The sequence below is a fragment of the Oncorhynchus masou genome, chromosome 3, assembly GCF_036934945.1.
Source record: "Oncorhynchus masou masou isolate Uvic2021 chromosome 3, UVic_Omas_1.1, whole genome shotgun sequence".
In the NCBI taxonomy this organism is placed as follows: domain Eukaryota; kingdom Metazoa; phylum Chordata; class Actinopteri; order Salmoniformes; family Salmonidae; genus Oncorhynchus; species Oncorhynchus masou.
The window spans coordinates 38,795,478-38,820,963 of NC_088214.1; the positions used below are offsets into that span (position 1 = coordinate 38,795,478).

General features: G+C 43.3%; 1 protein-coding gene across 1 annotated transcript in view; it reads left to right on the forward strand.

Moving 5' to 3' along the window:
* LOC135516291 (small conductance calcium-activated potassium channel protein 2-like) overlaps positions 1 to 25,120 on the forward strand; it is a 64,888-nt gene extending 39,768 nt beyond the window's left edge. Inside the window, exons 5-9 of the mRNA XM_064940462.1 lie at positions 7,275 to 7,416; positions 7,675 to 7,785; positions 14,854 to 14,981; positions 17,161 to 17,230; positions 24,471 to 25,120. Coding sequence (XP_064796534.1) covers positions 7,275 to 7,416; positions 7,675 to 7,785; positions 14,854 to 14,981; positions 17,161 to 17,230; positions 24,471 to 24,776 — 757 coding nt within the window. The 3' untranslated portion in view covers positions 24,777 to 25,120. The remainder of the gene's footprint in view (positions 1 to 7,274; positions 7,417 to 7,674; positions 7,786 to 14,853; positions 14,982 to 17,160; positions 17,231 to 24,470) is intronic.
* Positions 25,121 to 25,486: the final 366 nt, after the last annotated feature.

The window sequence follows — 25,486 nt, forward strand, 5'->3', positions numbered from 1 at the left end:
GAGTGCTTGCTTTGCATTTTGGCTTGATGTGCAAACACAATTAGGATTAAACTCGACTGCAAACGAATCTGTATATGTTTACTGCCGTTGACATCCTCCCCTCTTACATTTCAACATATTTGTCCCAAAATAATCTATGCCACTGCTCAAAATCAAGGAGACTCGTTAAAAATCCTTAAATGTGCTACGATTTTGTTTTTGCTTGATACAGTATGATGAATTACTATAGAAAAGTGCTGCTGTTTTTACACGGACAAGCTAAGGCTATGACAAGTCACATTTGAATGTTCTATCCCCTGCAAATTAGCCTGTCCAAAATGTTGCCTGCTCTGGGCCGAGGTGGGACCAAGTCATTATTATATGAGTCACAAGCATGTCTCAAGTGTCAAGGTCCAAGTCTCAAGTTGAGTCACAAGTAGAACGGGCGACTCCCAAGTCAAGTCCAAGTTGTGCATTCTAAGAGCAAGTCAAGTCAGGTCATACGTTTTTTCAAGTCAAGTGAAGAAAATTCTATACAGGCAATGACTTGTTCAACTACACATATATTACTTTGTCTTCAACACACTTTGATTATGCAATAATACATTTTAACAAAAATTTCTAAATGCAAGCTACAATAGTGAATTATTAATTTCAAGCAATTTTGAAATACCAAAAGACCAGTAGGTCTATGCTAGTAATTGTTGCGTGATGCCCCATTGCTGGTGAGCTTGCAAAGTAAACAGTTCATTTTCTTGATCACCAAACAATTTCTGGAGATGCATATTTCTTCTCTCCCTGCAATTTGAAGTTTGCGCTGCACCCGATCATATAGCTGTACAGCAAATCAGCAATCTTTTCACTAGCTCAGTGGTTTTCAAGCTTTTTGACCTTCGATCCCAAAAAAGGAGTGGTTCAAAGCTTGCAGCCTACGCGCGCACACACAGGGTAAACTCCAGCGCAAAATCGCTATGCAAATGTAGCCTGTCATTTCAGCCATAAACGGTGATGAGTTTTTCAAAAAGCAAGATACAGAAATAAACTGTGTTTTACATCTGCATTTTGAGCTGAAAGTCTTTAATGTTAGCAGTTAATATCAACTGGGGATATCATGTCACATTGTCACTCCTATGAAGTCCAGAGCAAGTAGGATCATATGGCCTACCTGCAATGATGTTTATAAACCATGGATCGCTGATGCTATGTATTGGCCACCGAGAGGCTTTGAAGCCACAGGTCGGCCATATTGGCACTCCCCAGTAAAAGCATTCCTCCATAGAAATGAATTAAATGTTTCAAAGACAAAATTACAAATCCCCCAAAAATTGTAGTGGGGACTGTAACATTAGTAATAAAAAAGTATACTTTTTCATATTACGTTTATATTTTTAGCTCACATAATCTAATTTAAAAGTATGTATTAAAGTGTCTGTAATATAACACGTGGCAAAAAATACTGCTTGCTGCTCCATATACAGTATTGTGTCCACAATTGCCGGTTAAACCCGTTTTTCTCAATTCCAGGTTTAATCAGACTTGCATGCAGCATGCCATACAAGCAACAAATAATGCTTTATTTGGCATTATCATTGTCTACTGTGTAATGTTGTCTTTATACTGTATGTAACAGTTACAATTCTTTCCAACCAATCTTTTTGGTAAATGTATATATGTTACATTTTATCACTAAATAGAACTGACAACAGGATTTTGGGAAGTTTTGAATACTCATGACTGAGAGAGGCCTTTTGATTTTATCCCTTGTTCATGAAATCCCTCCAATAGCTTAGAGGACGCATTGTCAGTTATTGCTACTGTATATCCCCGGGACAAACCATCTGTCTCTTGCATGAGCTCATCCAAACATGGTGAGAGGGGAGATAAAGAAAGATGGGGGAGATGGCCAGGGTTAAAAGACTAGATGACACAAAGAGGAAAAAGCAGCCACGGCCATATCACTGCATCCATTTTTAACCCATTCCCATCAGGGATGAGTTGTGTACTTCCAACCTGATCTATACCTAAATCTGTCTACCTCCATATGTTATGTATGGTATGTTTTCATTTATGGATGTCCATCATCCATTTCATGAGATGTTATGAAACACAATTCGTATGATATGTTACGAATTGCAATTAGTACAATATGTTACGAATTTACAATACGTATGATATGTTACACATTCCTATTTGTTGTGGCTAATGTTAGTTAGGTGGCTAAATGGCTAATGCTAACATTAGGCTAGGGGTAGGGTGAGGGTTAGCTAACATGATAAGTATTTGCAAAGTAGCTCAAAAGTAGTAAGTAGTTGCAAAGTTGCTAATTAGCTAAAATGCTAAAGTGGTCTCTGAAGAAATTTGAACACATAACCTTTGGGTTGCTAGACATTCACGTTTTATGCCCCCATCCACCCTCCTTTTGTTTTTGCCTTAAAGGGATACTTCAGGATTTTGGCAGTAAAGCCCTTTATCTACTTCTATTTTTATGTCTCTGCATCCAGTATGAAGGAAGTTAGAGGTAGTTTCCAAGCCAATGCTAACTAGCATTAGCACAATGACTGGAGGTCTATGGTATCTACAAGCTTGCTTGCAGGTACCAATAGACTTCCATTCATTGTGCTAACGCTGGATAGTAATTGCACTAAGGAGGTGATTGTGGACTTCAGGAAACAGCAGAGGGAACACCCCACTATCCACATCGATGGAACAGTAGTGGAGAGGGTAGTAAGTTTTAAGTTCCTCGACATACACATCACAGACAAACTGAATTGGTCCACACAGACAGCATCGTGAAGAAGGCGCAGCAGCGCCTCTTCAACCTCAGGAGGCTGAAGAAATTCGTCTTGTCACCAAAAGCACTCACACACTTCTACAGATGCACAATCGAGAGCACCCTGGCGGGCTGTATCACCGCCTGGTACGGCAACTGCTCCGCCCACAACCGTAAGGCTCTACAGAGGGTAGTGAGGTCTGCACAACGCATCACCGGGGGCAAACTACCTGCCCTCCAGGACACCTACACCACCCGATGTTACCGGAAGGCCATAAAGATCATCAAGGACAACAACCACCCGAGCCACTGCCTGTTCACCCCGCTATCATCCAGAAGGCGAGGTAAGTACAGGTGCATCAAAGCTGGGACCGAGAGACTGAAAAACAGCTTCTATCTCAAGGCCATCAGACTGTTAAACAGCAACCACTAACATTGAGTGGCTGCTGCCAACGCACTGACTCAACTCCAGCCACTTTAATAATGGGAACGGATGGGAAATGATGTAAAATATATCACTAGCCACTTTAAACAATGCTACCTAATATAATGTTTACCCTACATTATTCATCTCATATGTATACGTATATACTGTACTCTATATGTGGTGGCAGTGTAGCCTAGTGGTTAGAGTATTGGACTAGTAACCGGAAGGTTGAGAGTTCAAACCTCCGAGCTGACAAGGTACAAATCTGTCATCCTGCCCCTGAACAGGCAGTTAACCCACTGTTCCCAGGCCGTCATTGAAAATAAGAATTTGTTCTTAACTGACTTGCCTGGTTAAATAAAGGTAAAATAAAGAATATAAAATAAAAAAATATCATGTACTGCATCTGTAATACATGTATCACTAGCCACTTTGTTTCCATACTCATCTCATATTTATATACTGTACTCGATACCATCTACTGTATCTTGCCTATGCTGCTCTGTACCATCACTCATTCATATATCTTTATGTACATATTCTTTATCCCCTTACACTTGTGTATAAGACAGTAGTTTTGGAATTGCTAGTTAGATTACTTGTTGGTTATTACTGCATTGTCGGAACTAGAAGCACAAGCATTTCGCTACACTCGCATTACCATCTGCTAACCATGTGTATGTGACAAATACATTTGATTTGATTTGAACACTAGTTAGCAACTTCCATCAAACTGTGCACAGAGGCATACAAATGGTATCCACTGGTTCATTTGACTGTGGAAATAGATGAAGGACTTCATTGTCAAAATTCTGACGTATGTAACCATATCAAATGTAACTTACTGTATATTGTACTAATTTCAGTGTCCTGGATTTACATTTATTATGTTACATCTAGTCTATGAGACCAGGCTGGTACTTCAACACCACCCAGGACAGTGATGTTGTTTATGACAATTACATTCTTTAATGGTCTCTTTTGTGTTGGCTGATGCGGTAGATATATGGTGATGTCACAGGTTAGGTTGTTTTCAACAGTGTGAATCAACTGATATTCCCATATTCACATGTTCTAAAGCCCTTTTTGGAAGGATTATTTATATCTAGTTTTCTCAGCTGTGTGTACTTGCAAATAGAGTTGCTGACGAAGTAAGGAAATGCAGAATTTTTTGATGGAGTGATCATACAAACAATGAAAGGTCTATAACAAAAGGATGTTTTGAAAGCCTACTTCTATGGGATATTTTGTAAGGGTGGGAGACATTTTATTTCAGACAATTCCAATTGTCTCGCACTAGGTCGAAAGTGGTGCCAGCTCTTCTCCATGCTATGCCAACACTACACAGTATATTGAGAGCTTCAAAATGCCATCAATTGGTTCTGCTTCCGTAGCTTCTAGTGCCCACAATCACAGATTTTTTGTGAAAACCTACCTACAGTTTTGTACCCCCCCCCCAAAAAATGTAATTCCACACCCAACGTAGTCCAGCCTTAAATGTAGAGATTCACAATAAGACATATTCTTAAAGCAAACATATCCCGATACAGAGAAACATACACTGGGCAATGTTATACCATTACGGAAATTGAGAACCCTCTAGCAACCTCTCGCATTGTGTAATGCTCTAACCACTTTCACCAGCCTGGAATCATTTGGACAATACGGTATTTAAAATACTCCTCCTACAAAGGTGTCACTGGTGCTGTCAAGAGCATCCATGCAATTTGAGACAGTTCCTGTGTGCAAACGACACATCGACCCAACCCCCGATGAACCGAGCTGATTGAGTGGAACTCATCATGATTCACGAAACAATTAACACGACGTAGAAGCAAGTCACTTTTAAAGGACATATTTCACCTCTGCTTTGCTACTTAACTTCACATTAATCAGAGGGTAAAATAGGAATCCATGTATTATGTTGACGGACGACCTCCATCAGGTTCTGTCACATAATTTGTGACCTGGAATGACTCATGTCTCTGCCCGTTTTAAATCGTAGATTGTTTAAAATGAACAAATTAGTCACTATTGCGGCCCCCTTCCTTGCTCCAAAGCCTTGTCAGACGGCATGCTACTGAAGGCGAAGAGTCCAGGGGAAAGAGACAGGGACGTCAAAAACATTGAGCTTCTTAATGCCCTTTTACAGCTGCTTGCAGATAAAACACTGTCTAAGTAAATATTCGACCCCCATCCAACTTGACAATATTGCGATATTTGTCAAGGATGGTTTTCATTTCTAAATAGATCTCTGGCTTTGTTGTCACTCTCTTTGCTCTCAATATACTGGCTTTTCAGCATGCAGGATGCGGACATCTTTTTAATGCCTGCATGGTATTGTATCGACTTGCTTTTTTGCCTGCATGCCATACGGTGGCTTGAACCCACAGTATTCACTCTGAGGAAAAAAGGATCATGTTGTTTTTCCTGACATTGTGCATGAAACCAGAGTTGAGTTAAGCAGATAAGAGTTTAGCAGCTGCTGAAGGCATGACTAGTTGGTTAATGAAAGTGAACTGTCTAGGAGGAGATTTTTTAAGAAGCCTTTCTTTTGAGGAAACTTTGAGTTCCAACGTAGTTCATCTACCCCAGCTGTTCCAAACTCTATTTCTGCCTTGAATAGGTGGAATTGTTCCGGCCATTTGAATTCCACATGCTGGGTCACAACTGCATAATCGAGGCATTAGCATGTTCCTAATTGGTATAACAAGGGTCCCTTTCGGATAAAATCTCTGCGAGCAGAAAACATCATCCTCTATATCAGGGGCGGACTCAGACCAGAAGTCATCTCTGGCATTTCAAAACATTGGCCCTTTTTTTCCCCTTAAGGCCCCCACTATGGCCCATTTATTTCCTTGAGGCTCCCATTATTCGCCAGATAATTCTTATTTTGCACAAAAAAACTTGCAGGTCCACTACATAAAAAAATGGACCAGCCCATTTGGCATTTGCTCTATATCCTTAATAGTCACCCTATGTACTTTTGAGAGTTGTTAGTAATCCAATTGTACAATGAGCCTCAGTATTTTAACTCCTCCTAGACAGCTGCTTAGCCAATCAGGGAAATGTTATGTAAAGAAAGGGAGGGTTGGGCTGGACATGCATATTTTGGGACTCTTCTCCACAATGCAAGGGAATGGGAATGTCTTTATCAATGTTCAATCAATGATATATCTGCTGTGTTTTTGGGAACATTTGGCTATCGCATGGTTGTATGCCATTTTGAACGAACCAAAAAATGAAGTGAAGCGACAATGTTTGAAGGGATGATGTTCATAACCAAACCTTTGTTGGGGTAGTTAAAACTCTTCACATTAGAGGTCCAAAGTATTTTTCCCCCTATCATGTTGGAAAATTATGTCTATGGTCAATTTTATTTTGGTGCATTGATTTGTATTTGTTGGAGATGAGTGCTGATCAAAATGGTTATAATATTTTAGAATGCCACTGGTTAGTTTGTATTAATATTAAATTCCTGTAAAACTTCAAGTTAATTGCCTGCGGTTCTCATAACGCTTAAATGCATAGCTGCATAACTTACTCTGTTACTTCCTCATTCCAATCATCTTGTAATTCAATGTCTGGATTTATGTCCATTTTTAAATGCTTCTCAATTGAAATCATCAATCCTCTCATGTTGATTGATAGACACTGATACATATAGTATATGTTCAGTGTTTTGCTGTGGAGAATTCTCAAACCACCATCAGCATTTGATCTGATTCTTTAAAAGGATTATAGAAATCGATTATGTTTTCCCTTCCCTTCCATTTCATTTTCATTTGGCTACTCATTGAATGATTGAATGTTGAACTTAATTTACCACAGCGCATTGACAAAAAAACTATGGTAGTTTGGAATGCAATGGCACAACGTCATAACGTTTGACCATTTTGTTTCCAACATGGATTGGGTGCCTTTTAGATATTTAGTACAGGCATGACGAAAGGTGAAACACTTTGCACATATTGTATAGCTTCTTTAACAGCAACCACCTCTGTTAGTTCATGGCCTCTCCAGCATGCTCAGGTTCCCTTTACAGTATTGGGTGTCACTGATGGGTATCTTCCTCTGTTTCTCTCTTCCTTACTTTAGGTATCATGACACACAGGAAGTGACCAGTAACTTCCTGGGAGCCATGTGGCTCATCTCTATTACCTTCCTCTCCATTGGCTACGGAGACATGGTACCTAACACGTACTGTGGGAAAGGCGTATGTCTGCTTACAGGGATCATGGTATGTTATCGGTCATTGGAAATGAGGTTGTGTGTTTGTTTCATGCACTATTTCATGACTAATAGGCATATTATTCCACATAACAGCCAAGTTTTAAATCTGAAAACTTGTGTTTCTTCAACTTGCTTTATTCTAGAGCAGCTTAACATTTCCTCCCAACGGTCACCACCCATAGAGTACTATCACAATGATCCAACTCAGTAGTCACCTTTCAGAGGTTAATTGATTAATGGCCCTGACTATGTTTCTGACCAATAGGGAGCGGGCTGCACTGCGCTGGTGGTCGCCGTGGTAGCCAGGAAGTTGGAGTTGACCAAGGCTGAGAAGCATGTCCATAACTTCATGATGGACACACAACTCTGCAAACGAGTGAGTCACTCACGCTCACGCACTAAAGTAAATGTCACATCACTTACTGTATGGTAGGTTGTCTAAAAATAATACAAGAACTGTCGTTTATGGTTCATGACGGAACACGGTATTAATAACTGTTAAAAAGTACAAACAAATTCATGTCCCTGGTGGTCCTTTGTAGCTCAGTTGTGAGACCATGGCGCATGTAATGAACAGTGGTAGAAAAGTACCCAATTGTCATACTTTAGTAAAAGTACAGATAAATTACTTTAATAGAAAATGACTCAAGTAAAGCTCACCAAAATACTACATAAAATGTTCACAAGTATTTGGTTTTAAATATACTTAAGTATCACAACTAAGGCTTCCCGATTGGTGCAGTGGACTCAGGCACTGCATCACAATGTTGCGGTGTCACTACAGCCTAGGGTTCAATCCCATAGGTCAGTGCATAATTGGCCCAGCATCGTCCAGGTTAGGGGAGGGTTTGGCCGGGGGTGCTTTACTTGGCTCATCGTGCTCTAGCAACTCCTTGTGGTGGGCCAGGCACCTGCAGGCTGACTTGGTTGTCAGGTGAACAGTGTTTCCTCCAACACATTGGTGCAGCTGGCTTCTGGGTTAAGCGAGCGGGTGTTAAGTGGCTTGGCGGGTCATGTTTTGGAGGACGCATGACTTGACCTTTGCCTTTCCTGAGCCCGTTGGGGAATTGCAGTGGTGAGACATGATCGTAGTCATGAAATATGTAAATCAAAACATTTCTATAAAGTATCACAAGTAAATTGAATTACTAAAATATGCTTTAAGTATCAAAAAGAAAAATAATTTCAAATTTATTATATTTAGCAAAACATATGACACCATTCTTGTTTAAAAAAATTCCAGATAGCCAGGGTCACACCTTGACACACAGACATAATTTACAACGAAGCATGTGTGGTTAGTGAGTCCATCAGCTCAGAGGCAGTAGGGATGACCAGGGAGGAATTGGACCATTTTCCTGTCCTACTAAGCATCACTAATTACAATCAACTCAAAACAGGTGTACTCAATAAACACATAAGGATGGGGAGAAAAGAATCAGTGGCAGCTAGTAGGCCGGCGACGACGACCGCCACCCGAGCGGGAAGGGGAGCCACCTTCGGTCGGAGTCGTGACAGGTAGTGGGTTTGATTGCTGGGACAATCCATACGTAAAATGTATTGTTAGGTTCTAATTCTCAGAGTTAAAAAAACTTTACGGACATTATGAAAGCTTAACCAAGTTTATTCTGACCAGAGGATAAATATAGCTGTATTAGACAAAACATGTTTCCACCACAACAAGTATATATACTCCAATTTAGGCACTCCTCCTTCTCTCCAATCCTTACATCAATTATGCTCCGACAGGAAAACGAAGTAATTGGGTAATAAACCATAAGGTTTAAGGGGATCTGACCTGGCCTCAACCCCTCATTTGCCTAATCCACAGATGTCCACCCGTATCCCCTATAGGGATCCTGTGACTTCCTCACATCCACCCAGCACATTCCAAAGCCATCTGGCTCCTACAGATAACCATTAACCTTTCTAGTGCTCGACAACATTCAGCTGAAAAGGCAGTGCGCGAAATTCAAAAATATTATTTGAAATATGTAACTTTCACACATTAACAAGTCCAATACAGCAAATGAAAGATAAACTTGTTAAACTTGCCTTGTTGACCTCTAGCGTCGAGCAATCCCGTATCCGGGAGCATAATCATAGCCTCAAGCTCATTAGCATAACGCAACATTAACTATTCATGAAAATCACAAATGAAATGAAATAAATGTATTGGCTCACAAGCTTAGCCTTTTGTTAACAACACTGTCATCTCAGAGTTTCAAAATATGCTTTTCAACCATAGCTACACAAGCATTTGTGTAAGACTTAAATGTAAATGTATGTAAATGTAAGAGTATTGATAGTTAGCATAGCATTAAGCCTAGCATTCAGCAGGCAACATTTTCACAAAAACAAGAAAAGCATTCAAATAAAATCATTTACCTTTGAAGAACTTTGGATGTTTTCAATGAGGAGACTCTCAGTTAGATAGAAAATGTTCAGTTTTTCCCAAAAGATTATTTGTGTAGGAGAAATCGCTCCGTTTTGTTCATCACGTTTGGCTAAGAAAAAACCCGAAAATTCAGTCATTAAATTCAGTCACTTTTTTCCAAATTAACTCCATAATATCGACAGAAACATGGCAAACGTTGTTTAGAATCAATCCTCAAGGTGTTTTTCACATATCTATTCGATGATAAATCATTCGTGGCAAAAAGTGGACGCAGCTGGAGATAATTTCGATGGAGGACCCCAAGCGGACACCTTTTAAATGTAGTCTCTTATGGTCAATCTTCCAATGATATGCCTACAAATACGTCACAATGCTGCAGACACCTTGGGGAAATGACAGAAAGTGTAGGCTCATTCCTGGCGCATTCACAGCCATAAAAGGAGACATTGGAACACTCAAAATCTGGGGCATTTCCTGTATGAAATTTCATCTTGGTTTCGCCTGTAGCATCAGTTCTGGGGCACTCACAGACAATATCTTTGCAGTTTTGGAAACGTCAGAGTGTTTTCTTTCCAAAGCTGTCAATTATGTGCATAGTCTAGCATTTTCCGTAACAAAATATCTTTTTTAAAACGGGAACGTTTTTTTATCCAAAAATTAAAAGAGCGCCCCCTATATCGAAGAAGTTAGAAGTTAATCTACCCATTGTATCCGATTTCAAAAATGCTTTACAGCTAAAGCACAACATATGATTATGTTAGGTCATAGCCAAGTCGGAAAAAAACAGCCATTTTTCCAGCTAAAGATAGGAGTCACAAAAAGAAGAAATATAGATCAAATTAATCACTAACCTTTGATGATCTTCATCAGATGACACTCATAGGACATCATGTTACACAATAAATGTATGTTTTGTTCGATAATGTGCATATTTATATCCAAAAATCTCAGTTTACATTTGCGCCTTACGGAGTCCTGGGAGTGCATTCCGGTGAAGATCAGCAAAGGTAAGTGAAGATTTATAATGCTATTTATGACTTTTGTTGACTCCACAATTTGGCGGGTAACTGTATGGCTTGCTTTTGTGGCTGAACGCTGTTCTCAGATGATTGAATATTGTGCTTTTGCCGTAAAGCTTTTTTGAAGTCTGACACAGCGGTTGCATTAAGAACAAGTTTGTCTTTAATTCTATGTAAAATATATATCTTTCATCAAAGTTTATGATGAGTATTCATGTTATTTGATGTGGCTCTCTGCAATTTCTCCGGATGTTTTGGAGGCATTTCTGAACATGGCGGAAATGTAAACAGAGGTTTTTGGATATAAATATGAACTTACAAAACATACATGTATTGTGTAACATTGAGTCCTGGGAGTGTAATCTGATGAAGATTGTCAAAGGTTAGTGATTAATTTGATCTATATTTCTGCTTTTTGTGACACCTCTCTTTGGTTGGAAAATGGCTGAATGCTTTCTGTGACAAGTTTCTGAACTAACATAATGATATGTTCCGCTTTCGCCGAAACGCCTTTTTGAAATCGGACACTGTGGTTGGATTAACGAGAAGTGTATCTTTTAAATGGTGTACTTGTATGGTTGAGGAATTTTAATTATGAGATTTCTGTTGTTTTGAATTTGGCGCCCTGCAATTTCACTGGCTGTTGGCAAGGTGGGACGCTAGCGTCCCGAACAATCCCAGAGAGGTTAATCTCCACTGTTGCATATCAAAGTAGTGTAGTGGAGGTATACGATTTATTAAGCCTACACAATCGCAAAGCATATATTTACATGCGCTCAGCACACATAGCCAAGTTTCAGCGGAATGTCATCTGCAGGGAGCAAGAGTGCACAGCTCTGAACTGGTTGTCCACGGAGCAGCTCACAGAAGAATGACATCTCTAGCCGGTAGGTAGGAAATACGTTTCGACTTATATTTACCAGTAAATGCTAACCAAGTCAACAATGGGTATGTAAAAGACGTATTGAAAAGGTTTGGGCCATAGTCTTAGTTATTAGGCTATTTGTGATGTGTAATCCAGTCATCATGGCTGTTTGCATTGTTTGGTTCTAAATTTCAGAGTAAATAACTCACGGACACTAAAGAAGCTTAACCAAGCTAAATGTTTCCCAAAGGGTGGCGTCTCCTCCTTATTGCTAGACATTGCATCATTCTTGCTAAGCAGGGAGCTAAGTGACATGATCCTTCAACGGTTTCTCCGTTTATCAGTACTGCCACATGCGATCGTGTTCCCTGCACTCAGCCCCTCCCAAGCTTCATTATGGCACCCCTCATGTCTCTTTTGTAACTAATGTTCCTATACCTCTGAGTATAACAATGTTCAAAGTTTCACCCCGAATCCAACAGCGTGAACATTTCTAAAGGCTTTCCCCTAAAAACCGCTCCAATTAAATGTTGAATACAATGTAGACCTTCCTGACAGAATAATATAACTCTGTATCAATGGGGAGGACATTTGTTTTGCTCAATTGAATTAAAGGGCAACGACACCCAAAACATGTGATTTTGAGAGTGAAAATCAGAAAAATCCATAGGAAAACAGGATTTTTAACACAGGACCCACTTCTCCAGGCACCACTACACCACTGCATAGGGCCAATGGAAAGAAAGCAGTCCATTCACTGAGACATAATAAGCCAGTAGGTCCCAATCATAATACAAAAACACAACCATTAGGCTAAGCATCTCCCAGTCGAAATGGACAACTATTACTTCCCATTGCAATTTTTTTTAATGTATAGCACATAAAGTAACCAGTGATCTAAAGTGTAAAAAATGATTTACACACGTAAGCTATTTTCAAGGAGATGGCTAACAGCATGCGAGTTGCAGTAAAGAACACAGTTCCACTCACCAGATGATAATCATTTGAAACTTAACTTCTTGTTGAAAGTTATTCTTGAAAAGGGAGAACCTAACAAACGAGCAACAACATCCTCTTCGATAACACCTGCTGCAGCTGCTGCAAACTAGCCTACAACAAAAGCTAGCCATCTAGACCGTGGGAAAGCTACTGCTCGCTATTGCAGAGTGACTTGTTGGCCTTCGAGAAGGCAAAAGTTTCCATACTTTCTGTAAAAACAGTCCCACCCATTACAAGTCAATGTGATTGGTTGATTTCACAGTCACTCCAACATTTTGCCCTAATACAGTTAATGGCAGATGCCTTCTATCAAGCTTTGATGGCCGAGCCAATGGTTGACTTAGCTAGCTAGAATTATCTCCCCAGAGACCACCAAAGTAAAATCCTGATTGGATATTTTTTAAATTCCGTGTTAACCTCTTGAAACTCTAGGGGCGCTATATCATTTTTGGATGAAAAACGTTCCCGTTTTAAACAAGATATTTTGTCACAAAAAGATGCTCGACTATGCATATAATTGATAGCTTCGAAAGAAAACACTCTGACGTGTCCAGAACTGCAAAGATATTTTCTGTGCGTGCCCTAGAACGTGAGCTTCAGGCAAAACCAAGATGAGACGGCATCCAGGAAATGAGCAGGATTTTTGAGGCTCTGTTTTCCATTGTCTCCTTATATGGCTGTGAATGCGAGAGGAGTAAGTCTGCCCTTTCTGTCGTTTCCCCAAGGTGTCTGCAGCATTGTGACGTATTTGTAGGCATATCATTGGAAGATTGACCATAAGAGACCACATATACCAGGTGTCCGCCCGGTGTCCTGCGCCGAAATTGGTGCGCAAAAGTCAGCTGCAAGTATTTTTCCATGGAATTTAGAGAAGAATGCAAGCTTCCACGAACGATATATCAATGAAGAGATATGTGAAAAAACACCTTGAGGATTGATTCCAAACAACGTTTGCCATGTTTCGGTCGATATTATGGAGTTAATTCGGAAAAAGTTTGACGTTGTAGGTGACTGAATTTTCGGTTCGTTTCGGTAGCCAAATGCGATGTACAAAACGGAACGATTTCTCCTACACACAGACGCTTTCAGGAAAAACTGCGCATTTGGTATGTAACTGAGAGTCTCCTCATTGAAAACATCCGAAGCTCTTCAAAGGTAAATGATTTTATTTATTTGGTTATCTGGTTTTTGTGAAAATGTTGCGTGCTAAATGCTACTCAAAATGCTAAGCTAGCTTAGCATACTCTTACACAAATTAGTCAATTTCTATGGTTCAAAAGCATATTTTGAAAATCTGAGATGACAGTGTTGTTAAGAAAAGGCTAAGCTTGAGAGCAGGCGCATTATTTTCATTTTATTTGCGATTTTCAGAAATCGTTAACGTTGCGTTATGCTAATGAGCCTGAGGCTTTAGTCACGATCCCGGATCCGGGATGGGGAGTTTCAACAGGTTAACCCTTTCCTTTCCAACAAAAATATAAGAGATTAAACCAGAACATCATTGAAAATATATATATTTTATTTTATAAATCCTTAGCCTTTCTCTTAAAGTGTAGAAGGCCCTAATTGTTCCTCACTGTGTTTGGGTTGGTGTAACGGATGTGAAACGGCTAGCTTAGTTAGCGGTGGTGCGCGCTAAATAGCGGTTCAATCGGTGACGTCACTTGCTCTGAGACCTTGAAGTAGTAGTTCCCCTTACTCTGCTAAGGCCACGGCTTTTGTGGAGCGATGGGTAACGATGCTTCGTGGGTGACTGTTGTTGATGTGTGCAGAGGGTCCCTGGTTCGCGCGCGGGTATGGGCGAGGGGACGGTCTAAAGTTATACTGTTACATTAGTAAAAATGTGTAGAGTGGCTTTATTTTCCCTCAGCATGCTTTTTTTCACCATTCTGAATGTCTAAAGAATCATATGTTGTTCTGAAATATGAACACAGACATATTAGACATTTTGAACTCTTATGGTGACGATTTGACAAAATTCCAATCATGGTCTTGAATTGGACTCACATTTTTTTGGTCTCGGTCTCGACTCAGTCTCACCCTCCTTCCGGTCTTGGTCTTGACTCAGACTAAATTTGCTCCGGTCTTGAATCCGTCTCCCTTTAGGTGGTCTCGAACACAACACTGCGTGACACCTTGCCAATGTTCCTCATTGTTCCGTAGGTAAAGAACACAGCTGCCAATGTACTCAGGGAAACATGGCTCATCTACAAACACACTAAGCTGGTCAAGAAGATAGATCACGCTAAGGTGCGCAAACACCAGCGGAAGTTTCTACAGGCCATCCATCAGTAAGTACCATTTCCCAAAGAATATGACTTCCTTGTAAGCATGCCTGAAGCCTATGTGAACACTTAGTTGTTTTTTTTACCACCTGTTCAAAGTTGTTAAATATATGTTATTGTCTTTATTGTTATTTGTTTTTGAAGCAGTAGGAAGTAATAGTGATTTTAGTTGCACTGCTATCATACTAACAGTATTTAGCTGTATTTGTGTATTCCTAACAGCACTCCTAGCCAGCAGCACTACTGGTAGTGTTTGTTATAATGTCCTGCTTTTCCTACTCTCGCTGCCATTTCCTGTGACGATATCCTATGTGTTCAGTTAGCAAGTTGTGTTATTCAATAGTATACAAAAATAATAACACACACACATAAAACGCAGCTGCACCTGACACACACACACACACACACACACACACACCCACACACCCACACCCACACCCACACCCACACACACACACACACACACACACACACACACACACACACACACACACACACACATCCTCAGTCTAAACTACAGTGCACTTTAATGGCTCTCCTTCCCCTGCCCTTCCCCTCTCCTCAACCCTTACCCTGTGCTTACAGTGAGAAGTGTAAAGGTTCACTTGTTTCGTGGATGTCGTGGGGTTTAAAACTTTGTATTGTGTTCTGTCTTTGTTTTGCTCTATCACTGCAGAGCTCAGAAGTAAGTTGAGTCTTCTATGTTCCTTCTGTTTCCTCTACATTCTCTCTCTCCATGTCTACGTTTGACATGCATGAACCTTCAAATGCTGGATGCCGGTTGTTTTGGTTTCCTTTTAATGTTCCATTTACCCTCATCCTCTGAATGGAATGACAAAAAGCATCAACATTACCATTGATGATAATATGGTAGTGGGGTGTCTGAAGAAAGTCAGAGGCATCTGGCAGTATGAGCTTGTTGGGGCTTGTCGGCTTGGCCAGAGTCCATTCATCAATGAAGTCGCCATCTATGATGTTACCATGATTAATATAGCTACAATATGTAGGCTCTATTAACCTGTGTTGGCAGACCCATCCTTGCTCCTGATTTTGTATTAAACACATATCTTCAGGGTTTAAAACGTCTGTTTTTGTTTTGGGGTGTGTTTTTTTTAAACGGCAAATCAACACTCAGCCATATCAGACACTCACAATAAAGAGCACAAATCAAGTGGAATCTTTACACACCATAGTAGTACCCTGGTAAACAGTTTTAGAATATTTTTTGTACCCCGCTCGGGTCCTTTCCTTCACGGGCACGAGCTAGAAAGGACAGTGCCAAACTGAGCCTCTCTCATTAGATGAACCTGAAAACAGAGCCTTTGCTGTGATCTCCCGATTTGCACATGAATGAATGTCCTTGAATGTCATTGCATCAGAATTAGCCCTATAGAGGACTTTCTACCTGATCAAGTCACCAGAATGTTGATCCACTGATTGACTGGTGTCATCCCTCCAAACCAACGCACAAATCTCCAAGGTATTTCAGTAGCCATTGAAAGTGACACGCAATCCTTTAACCTTTATTTATCTTATCCTAGATAAGGAATCTCATTTCCAAGGGCGACCAGATCAAGAAGATCAGTGTTATAGGAAGTGTAGCGCGTGAAAATCATCAATCAACAAATTAATTTAACGTAGCCACTGTGTTTTATCGGTCGGTGCCATAGATTGAATTTAAAGTGCCACTGTAAGCATTATTGTATGTCACATTCACAGGCTCTGGCCCTTCCCCCACTAGCACCCTCCACACCATAAGTGCACGTCACTCACAAGTCATTGCAAGCTCACCCAATGACTGATGTTTCTCTGACAGCCTGCCACTCAGCTAGTTGGAAAGGTGTGACAGCTGGAAGCATACAAGAGTCATGTCACCTTTATGAAAGGCTTTATTTATACATTTTTATTGACAGAAATGTGTGGGGGGGGGCTTATTTTGTTTTGACTCAGATTTCTTTGCATTTTTGCATGTGTTGGTATGGCGATGATCAAGACTGGGAATGCTTATATATGCATGCAGGCTCACTCTCTCCTCAACATGCTCCCAGAGAGCATTCTCCTGACAAAGATGTGTTGCTTCTTCCCCCCCCCTTCCAAACATCCACCTTCACCCTGATGACCGACCAACCAACCCCTGCCCTCTATCCCCACTCTCTCCCCACTCCAACCCCCTGCCTCTGCCCAGACTACGCAGTGTAAAGATGGAGCAGAGGAAACTCAACGATCAGGCCAACACGCTAGTGGACCTGGCGAAGGTAAGAAGACTGGGGTTTTTCAAAGGGCCGCAGCTGGCCGCCAGCCACTGCATTGATGTGGGTGGCATTTGCACTCCAGGTGTCTGTTCTAAAATGTTCAGAAGATGGTGTTTTAATGTGTGTTTGCACTGCCGGACCCCCACCCCTCTCTCTACACATGTGGTTAAAGCAGTCTGTCTAGTCCTAGGGGATAGAGCATTGGATAGCCATGTAAATAATAGGTAAACTCTGCAACTGTATGTGCATTATTCAAACTTATCAGCAGTCATTACCCTGCAAACAAAAATGAGTTGTTAGGACGTCCCCGGAACCTCGCAAAATGGTCGCCTTAAGTCATCAGGACGTTGTGTCATGGTCTTGTGGAGGTTTTGTGTAGTTCCTGGTTTATTCCCAGGACATCCCCAAGGACAATTTTAGGATTTTCTTGGGATGTTGTGTCATGGTCCTGTGGAGGTTTTGTCTAGTTCCTAGGTTGTTCCGGGAACGTCCCCAGGGACGATTTTAGGATGTTTTTATCTTTGATTTGTTGATGTTTTTGTCTTAGTTCCCAATTTGTTCCGGGGACATCCCCAAGGATGTTTATGGGACGTTCGTAGAATGTTCTGTCATGTTCCCCTGGAGATTTTGTCTATTTTCCCGGTTTGTTTTCCCGAAAAATCCCCAAGGACATTTTTAGGACATTCAAGGGATATTGTGTCATAGTCCCCTGACGGTTATCACATTTCAGGTAAGACCCAAATGCATACTGTGTTGGAGTAACAGTGTTTATTACAGCAACAGTGCAGGCAAATGACAGATCAAGGCAGGCAGGGGTCGATAATGCAGAGTAGTGGGGCAAAGGTACATGACGGCAGGCAGGCTCAGGGTCAAGCAGAGGTCGGTAATCCAGAGTAGTGGGGCAAAGGTAGAGGACGTCAGGCAGGCTCAGGGCGGCAGAAAAGGTCAAAAACAGGAAAAACAGGAACAATCAATAGACAGGAACAGAGGGAAAAATGCTGGTAGGCTTGACAAAACAAAACCAACTGGAAACAGACAAACAGAGAACACAGGTATAAGTACCCAGGGCATAATGGGGAAAATGGGCGTCACCTGGAGGGGGGTGGAGACAAGCACAAGGACAGGTGAAACAGATCAGGGTGTGACAACGGTTTTATCTAGTTTCCGAGTTTGTTCTAAGCGTTCTTGAGATGTGTCATGGTCGCCTGGAGGTTTTGTCTAGTTCCCGATTTGTTCTGGGGATGTCCCCGAGGCCATTTTTAGAACATTCTTAGGATGTTGTGTCAAGGTCTCCTGGAGATTTTTGGGAACCATGACACAACGTACCGAGAACATACTAGTAAAACTGAGACATGGTCCTCACTGTAGTCCTGGTAACTTACAGGGAACTAGACAAAGGTCCCCAGAGAACGTTCCCTTGGGACCATCATGCGACGTCCTCTTGTGGTCATTAAATGTTCCATGGATAACGTCCTATCAGAACCAAATAGGAACCTTTACGTAACATTCCCAAATGGACATAAAAATAACCTGTACTGAACGTCCTATTATAGTCCCAAGGTTAACATCATGTTCAAATGTTCCTAGAACCTTCTCAGAACATCAGTGGGATAATGTCTCGCAAAAACCCTTAAAGGGACCTTATAGGAACATCGCTTAACCTGTTATGGCTGCAATCCTCCTATCGGGATAAGTGTCATCAACAACCGCTGAATAGCATAGCGCTACATACAATAAATATTACTATAAATATTTATATTCATGAAATCACAAGTGCAATATAGGAAAACACAGTTAGCCTTTTGTTAATCCACCTGTCGTGTCAGATTTTGAAATTTTGCTTTACAGCAAAAGCAATCCAAGCGTTTGTGTAAGTTTATCGATAGCACGATAAAACATTAAGTACACTTAAGCATCAGGTAGCTCGGTCACGAAAATCAGAAAAGCAATCAGATTAATCGTTTACCTTTGATCTTCGGATGTTTTCACTCATGAGACTCCCAGTTACACAACAAATGTTCTGTTTATTCCATAAAGATGAATTTTATATCCAAAATATCTCTGTTTGTTTGTCGCGTTATGTTCAGAAATCCACAGGAAAGAGCGGTCACGACAACGCAGACAAAAATTCCAAATAGTTTCCATTATGTCTACAGAAACATGTCAAACGTTTTTTATAATCAATCCTCAGGTTGTTTTTAAAATATATAATCGATAATATATCAACCGCAAATGTCTTGCACAGTAGGAGACGGAAAGGAAATGGCTGTCCGAATTATGTTGCGCAAGCAAAACTCATGTGGCCACTTGACGCGATGTTATCGTTCTGGCTCATTTTTCAAAATAAAAGCCTGAAACTATGTCTGAAGACTGTTGACACCTTGAGGAAGCGATAGGAAAAGGAATCTGGTTCATATCCCTTTAAATCCAGCAAAGGGAGGCTATGGAACATGGAGTTTTCAAAATAGAAGCCACTTCCTGTGTTTTTCCTCAGGGGTTCGCCTGCAATATCAGTTCTGTTATACTCACAAGACAATATTTTGACAGTTTTGGAAACTTTAGTGTTTTCTATCCAATACTAATAATAATATGCATATATTAGCAACTGAGACTGAGGAGCTGGCCGTTTACAATGGGCACCTTTTCATCCAAGCTACTCAATACTGCCCCTGCAGCCATATGAAGTTAATGTCATTAGAACGCCCCCTGTTTGCTGGGTAGTAGCCTGTTCACTTAAACACACAGAAGGGCTTTGCTTTTCCGTGAAGTCATTTGTAGATTACTCCCTCAGCGTATGATTCTCTGTTAATGACAGATATATATGATGATGCAAAATGACCAATTAGCTCAGAGATATGTATTCTCTCATTAATTTAACTGCAGGGCTATTAGTCTACGTTTTGACAAGACATCCTTGATCCTGAATTGTCCCAGAACTAGGACCGGTGGAATTTACAGATATAGAACACTTTCAAAATGCATATGTATATCAGGTGTTACGGCTTTCTAGGCGGGAAAGAGAGTCGGACCAAAATGCGGGGTGTAGATTGCGATCCACGTTTAATAAACAAACGTAAAACACGAATCAATTACAAACACTGCAAAACAAAGAACGTAACGAAAACCGAAACAGCCTATACTGGTGTAAATAAACACAGAACAAGGACATCAGGACAGTAAGGACAATCACCCACGAAACACTCAAAGAATATGGCTGCCTAAATATGGTTCCCAATCAGAGACAACGATAAACACCTGCCTCTGATTGAGAACCACTTCAGACAGCCATAGACTTAACTAGAACACCCCACTAAGCTACAATCCCAATACAAACACACCACATACAAAAACCCATGACACACCCTGGCCTGACCAAATAAATGAAGACAAACACAAAATACTTTGACCAGGGCGTGACAGAACCCCCCTCTCCCCAATGTGCGGACTCACGGATGCACACCAAAAACTATAGGGGAGGGTCCGGGTGGGCGTCTGTCCATGGTGGCGGCTCCGGCGCGGGACGTGGACCCCACTCTATCAAAGTCTTAGTCCCTCCTCCTCGCGTCCTTGGATAGTCCACCCTCGCCGCCAACCATGGCCTAGTAGTCCTCACCCAGAACCCCACTGGACTGAGGGGCAGCTCGGGACTGAGGGGCAGCACGGGACTGAGGGGCAGCTCGGCACTGAGGGGGTAGTAGCTCGGCACTGAGGGGTAGTAGCTCGGCACTGAGGGGTAGTAGCTCGGCACTGGGAGGAAGCTCAGCACTGAGAGGAAGCTCAGTACTGAGAGGAATCTCAGCACTGAGAAGAAGCTCTGCACTGAGAGGAAGCTCAGCGCTGAGAGGAAGCTCAGACAGGTAGTTGGATCTGGCAGATCCTGGCTGGCTGGCGGTTCTGGCAGATCCTGGCTAACTGGCGGATCTGGAAGAGTCTGGCTGACTGGTAGATCTGGAAGAGTCTGGCTGACTAGCAGATCTGGAAGAGTCTGGCTGACTGGCGGATCCTGGCAGACTGATGTATCTGGAAGAGTCTGGCTAACTGGCGGATCTGGAAGAGTCTGGCTGACTGGCAGATCTGGAAGAGTCTGGCTGACTGGCAGATCTGGAAGAGTCTGGCTGACTGGCGGATCTGGAAGAGTCTGGCTGACTGGCGGATCCTGGCAGACGGACGTATCTGGAAGAGTCTGGCTGACTGGCGGATCTGGAAGACTCTGGCTGACTGGCGGATCTGGAAGAGTCTGGCTGACTGGCAGATCTGGAAGAGTCTGGTTGACTGGCGGATCCTGACTGACTGGCGGATCTTGAAGAGTCTGGCTGACTGGCGGACCTGGAAGAGTCTGGCTGACTGGCGGATCCTGGCAGACTGACGGATCTGGCTGCTCAATGCTGACTGGCGGCTCTGGCTGCTCCATACTGACTGACGGCTCTTGCTGCTCCATGCAGACTGACGGCTCTGGCTGCTCCATGCAGATTGGCAGCTCTGGCGGCTTCTTGCAGACTGGCAGCTCTGACGGCTTCTTGCAGACTGATAGCTCTGGCAGCTCCATGCAGACTGGCAGCTCCTTGCAGACTGGCAGTACCTTGCAGACTGACAGGTCCTTGCAGACTGGCAGCTCCTTGCAGACTGGCAGCTCTGGCTGCTCCATGCAGACTGACAGCTCCTTGCAGACTGACAGCTCTAGCTGCTCCATGCGTACTGGCAGCTCTGACTGGCAGCTCTGCTCCATGCGTACTGGCAGCCCTGACTGCTCCATGCAGACTGGCAGCTCTGCTCCATGCGTACTGGCAGCTCTGACTGCTCCATGCAGACTGGCAGCTCTGGCTGCTCCATGCAGGCTGGCAGCTCTGGCTGCGCTGAACAGGCAGGAGACTCAGGCAGCGCTGTAGAGGCGGAAGGCTCTGGCAGCGCTGGACAGGCGGGAGACTCCGGCAGCGCAGGAGACGAGGAAGGCTCTGGCAGCGCTGAACAGGCGGGAGACTCCGGCAGCGCTGTGGAGGAGGAAGGCTCTGGCAGCGCTGAACAGGCGGGAGACTCCGGCAGCGCAGGAGAGGAGGAAGGCTCTGACAGCGCTAAACAGGCGGGAGACTCCGACAGCGCAGGAGAGGAGGAAGGCTCTGGCAGCTCTGGAGAGGCGAGGCGCACTGTAGGCCTGATGCGTGGTGCTGGCACTGGTGGTATTGGGCCGAGGACACGCACAGGAAGCCTCGTGTGGGGAGCTGCCACCGGAGGGCTGGTGTGTGGAGGTGGTACTGGGTAGACCGGACCGTGCAGGCGCACTGGAGCTCTTGAGCACCGAGCCTGCCCAACCTTACCTGGCTGAATACTCCCGGGCGCTCTGCCAGTGCGGCGAGGTGGAATAGCCCGCACTGGGCTATGCAGGCGAACCGGGGACACCGTGCGCAAGGCTGGTGCCAGGTAAGCCGGCCCAAGGAGACGCACTGGGGACAAGATGCGTAGAGCCGGCTTCATGGCATTTGGCTCAACGCTCAATCAAGCCCGGCCGATACGCGGAGCTGGAATATACCGCACCGGGCTATGCAACCGCACTGGGGACACCGTGCACACCTCAGCATAACACGGTGCCAGCCCGGTCTCTCTAGCCCCCCGGTAACCACAGGAATTTTGCGTAGGTCTCCTACCTAGCGTCGCCATACCCCCTGTGAGCCCCCTCCAATTAATTTTTGGGGCTGACTCTCGGGCTTCCATCTGCGTCGCCGTGCTGCCTCTTCATACCGGCGCCTCTCCGTTTTTACCGCCTCCAGTTCTTCCTTGGGGCGGCGATATTCTCCAGGCTGTTCCCAGGGTCCTTCTCCGTCAAGGATCTCCTCCCAAGTCCATTTCTCCAAGTAATGCAGCCTCTCCCACTGCTGCTGCTGCTGCTGCTTCTGTTGCTTCTCCTGCTGTTGCTGCTGCTGCTGCCTCTGTTGATTCTCCTGATTCCAGCGCCTCTCCGCTTTCTCCGCCTCCAGTTCTTCCTTGGAGAGGCGATATTCTCCAGGCTTTGCCCAGGGTCCTTTTCCGTTTAGGATTTCCTCCCAAGTCCAGAAATCCTTATTTCATATCTCCTGCTGCCGCTGTTGCTTCTCCTGCTGCTCCTGCCTGTTGACACGCCGCTTGGTCCTGTTGTGGTGGGTGATTCTGTTACAGCTTTCTAGGTGGGAAGGAGAGTCGGACCAAAATGCGGCGTGTAGATTGCGATCCATGTTTAATAAACAAACTTAAAACACGAATCAATTACAAACACTGCAAAATAAAGAACGTAACGAAAACCGAAACAGCCTATACTGGTGTAAATAAACACAGAACAAGGACATCAGGACACTAAGGACAATCACCCACGAAACACTCAAAGAATATGGCTGCCTAAATATGGTTCCCAATCAGAGACAACGATAAACACCTGCCTCTGATTGAGAACCACTTCAGACAGCCATAGACTTAACTAGAACACCCCACTAAGCTACAATCCCAATACAAACACACCACATACAAAAACCCATGCCACACCCTGGCCTGACCAAATAAATGAAGACAAACACAAAATACTTCGACCAGGGCGTGACATCAGGGATCATCAACTCGATTCATCTGCGAGACGATCTTTTCTTGAGCGGATGGTTAGGGTGCCAGAACATAATCATTTGTAGACTGCAAATTGATCGCTTGTAGCACAAACATATATCATATTTAACTGAAACAAAATCACACCAGTTGGGGAACCCTGCTGTATATGAATACACTTCCAGTGATTGAGTGTTTAGAAATAGCTGATAAAAAAAGATCCCCCCCCCCCTGCCCTAGTTACTACCCCTTCTACCCCAGATATATTTCTCTTTCCTGTCAACTCTGATATTGAGATCCTTAGATTCAGATTCTAGTTGTTTGCTTGTTTACCCTAACATGATTTATGTATTTATTTATTCATTCATTTGTTCATTATTACCTCGTAAGGGGTCATGCGCAACTGATGTGAGATCAAAGCTACTAGGCTAATTTCTATCTTTGGCTCTTTGGCAGAAAGATGCACCATACAATAATACGGATAGAATACAGTATTTACATATACATGCTTTGAGTGCAATTTATGGACCATACCAATAATACTGATAGAATACGATATTTACTTTTTAGTGCAATTTATGACAACTGTCAAATGACTACATTTTTATCTACACAGTAAATTCAGTTAGCATATAGTATACCATAATAGATCCATCACCACCTCTCTCTCCTCCTCCTGCAGACCCAGAACGTGATGTACGACCTGGTGTCTGAGCTGCAGGAGCGCAGCGAGGAGCTAGACAAGCGCATTGGCATGCTGGAGGACAAGCTGGACTCGGTGACGGGCAGCCTACAGGCGCTGCCCTGCCTCATCTCCCAAGCCATAACCCAGCAGCAGCAGGAATTTCTGGACGGTTTCCTGCACCGCTTCCGGCCTGCCTCGCTGGGCTCAGAGCGCTCCGAACGCTCAGAGCGCTCCTGGACCTCCACCGCCCGCCGACGCCGTTCGCCCTCCACAGCGCCACACACCTCCTCTGACAGCGGCTAGCCCTTGAACCTGCCCTAAACCGCACCACCCCCGACTACAACTTCTCCTTTGGAGCCCCATAGCGCTCCCCTAACCCCCCTAAACCCCCTCTGCCTTCAAATCCAAAAACAAACACCGCTATGACTGAACTCCCAGGGCAGGACTGAACTGGAAACTGCTCCAATGCGAATGAGTGAAAACTTCGACACATCCTCTAAACAACAACCTAAATGACTTAAACCGAGACAAGTAGAGATATGGTTTATTTTTTAGCCATTGTATGGCTGTTCAAGTTAGCTTTTTTTGTAAAAGCCCTTGTATAGTTAAACTGACTGAGTTCAGGTTCGCTGGGGTGAGAGCTGGCTATCACACCTGGGTGGGGTGGGGTGGGGGGGGGGGTGGGGGGGGCTGCCTGGAGGACAAGAGGACACCTGCGTCTGCACGAAGGGAAACTTAAACGGTGGACATTTGCCTTCGTTTTCCCCGTAAGTCAAGGTGGCGGTTTAAGAGGGCCTCTGAAAGCTCTGACGTCAGTTCAGTATTGAAACACACTTAAGGGGAGGGGGAGGGGGTTCATACAAAAGGAGAGCAAGGGGAATGCACATGACATTACTACTGAGTAGGAAAATTTACACGAATGCCAATTTCAAAGTTTCAGTTTCCTTGTTCTTACCAAGGGAAAGTTGAGTGTGACTATCTTTTTTAGTTACATATTGACATGATTTTTCAGT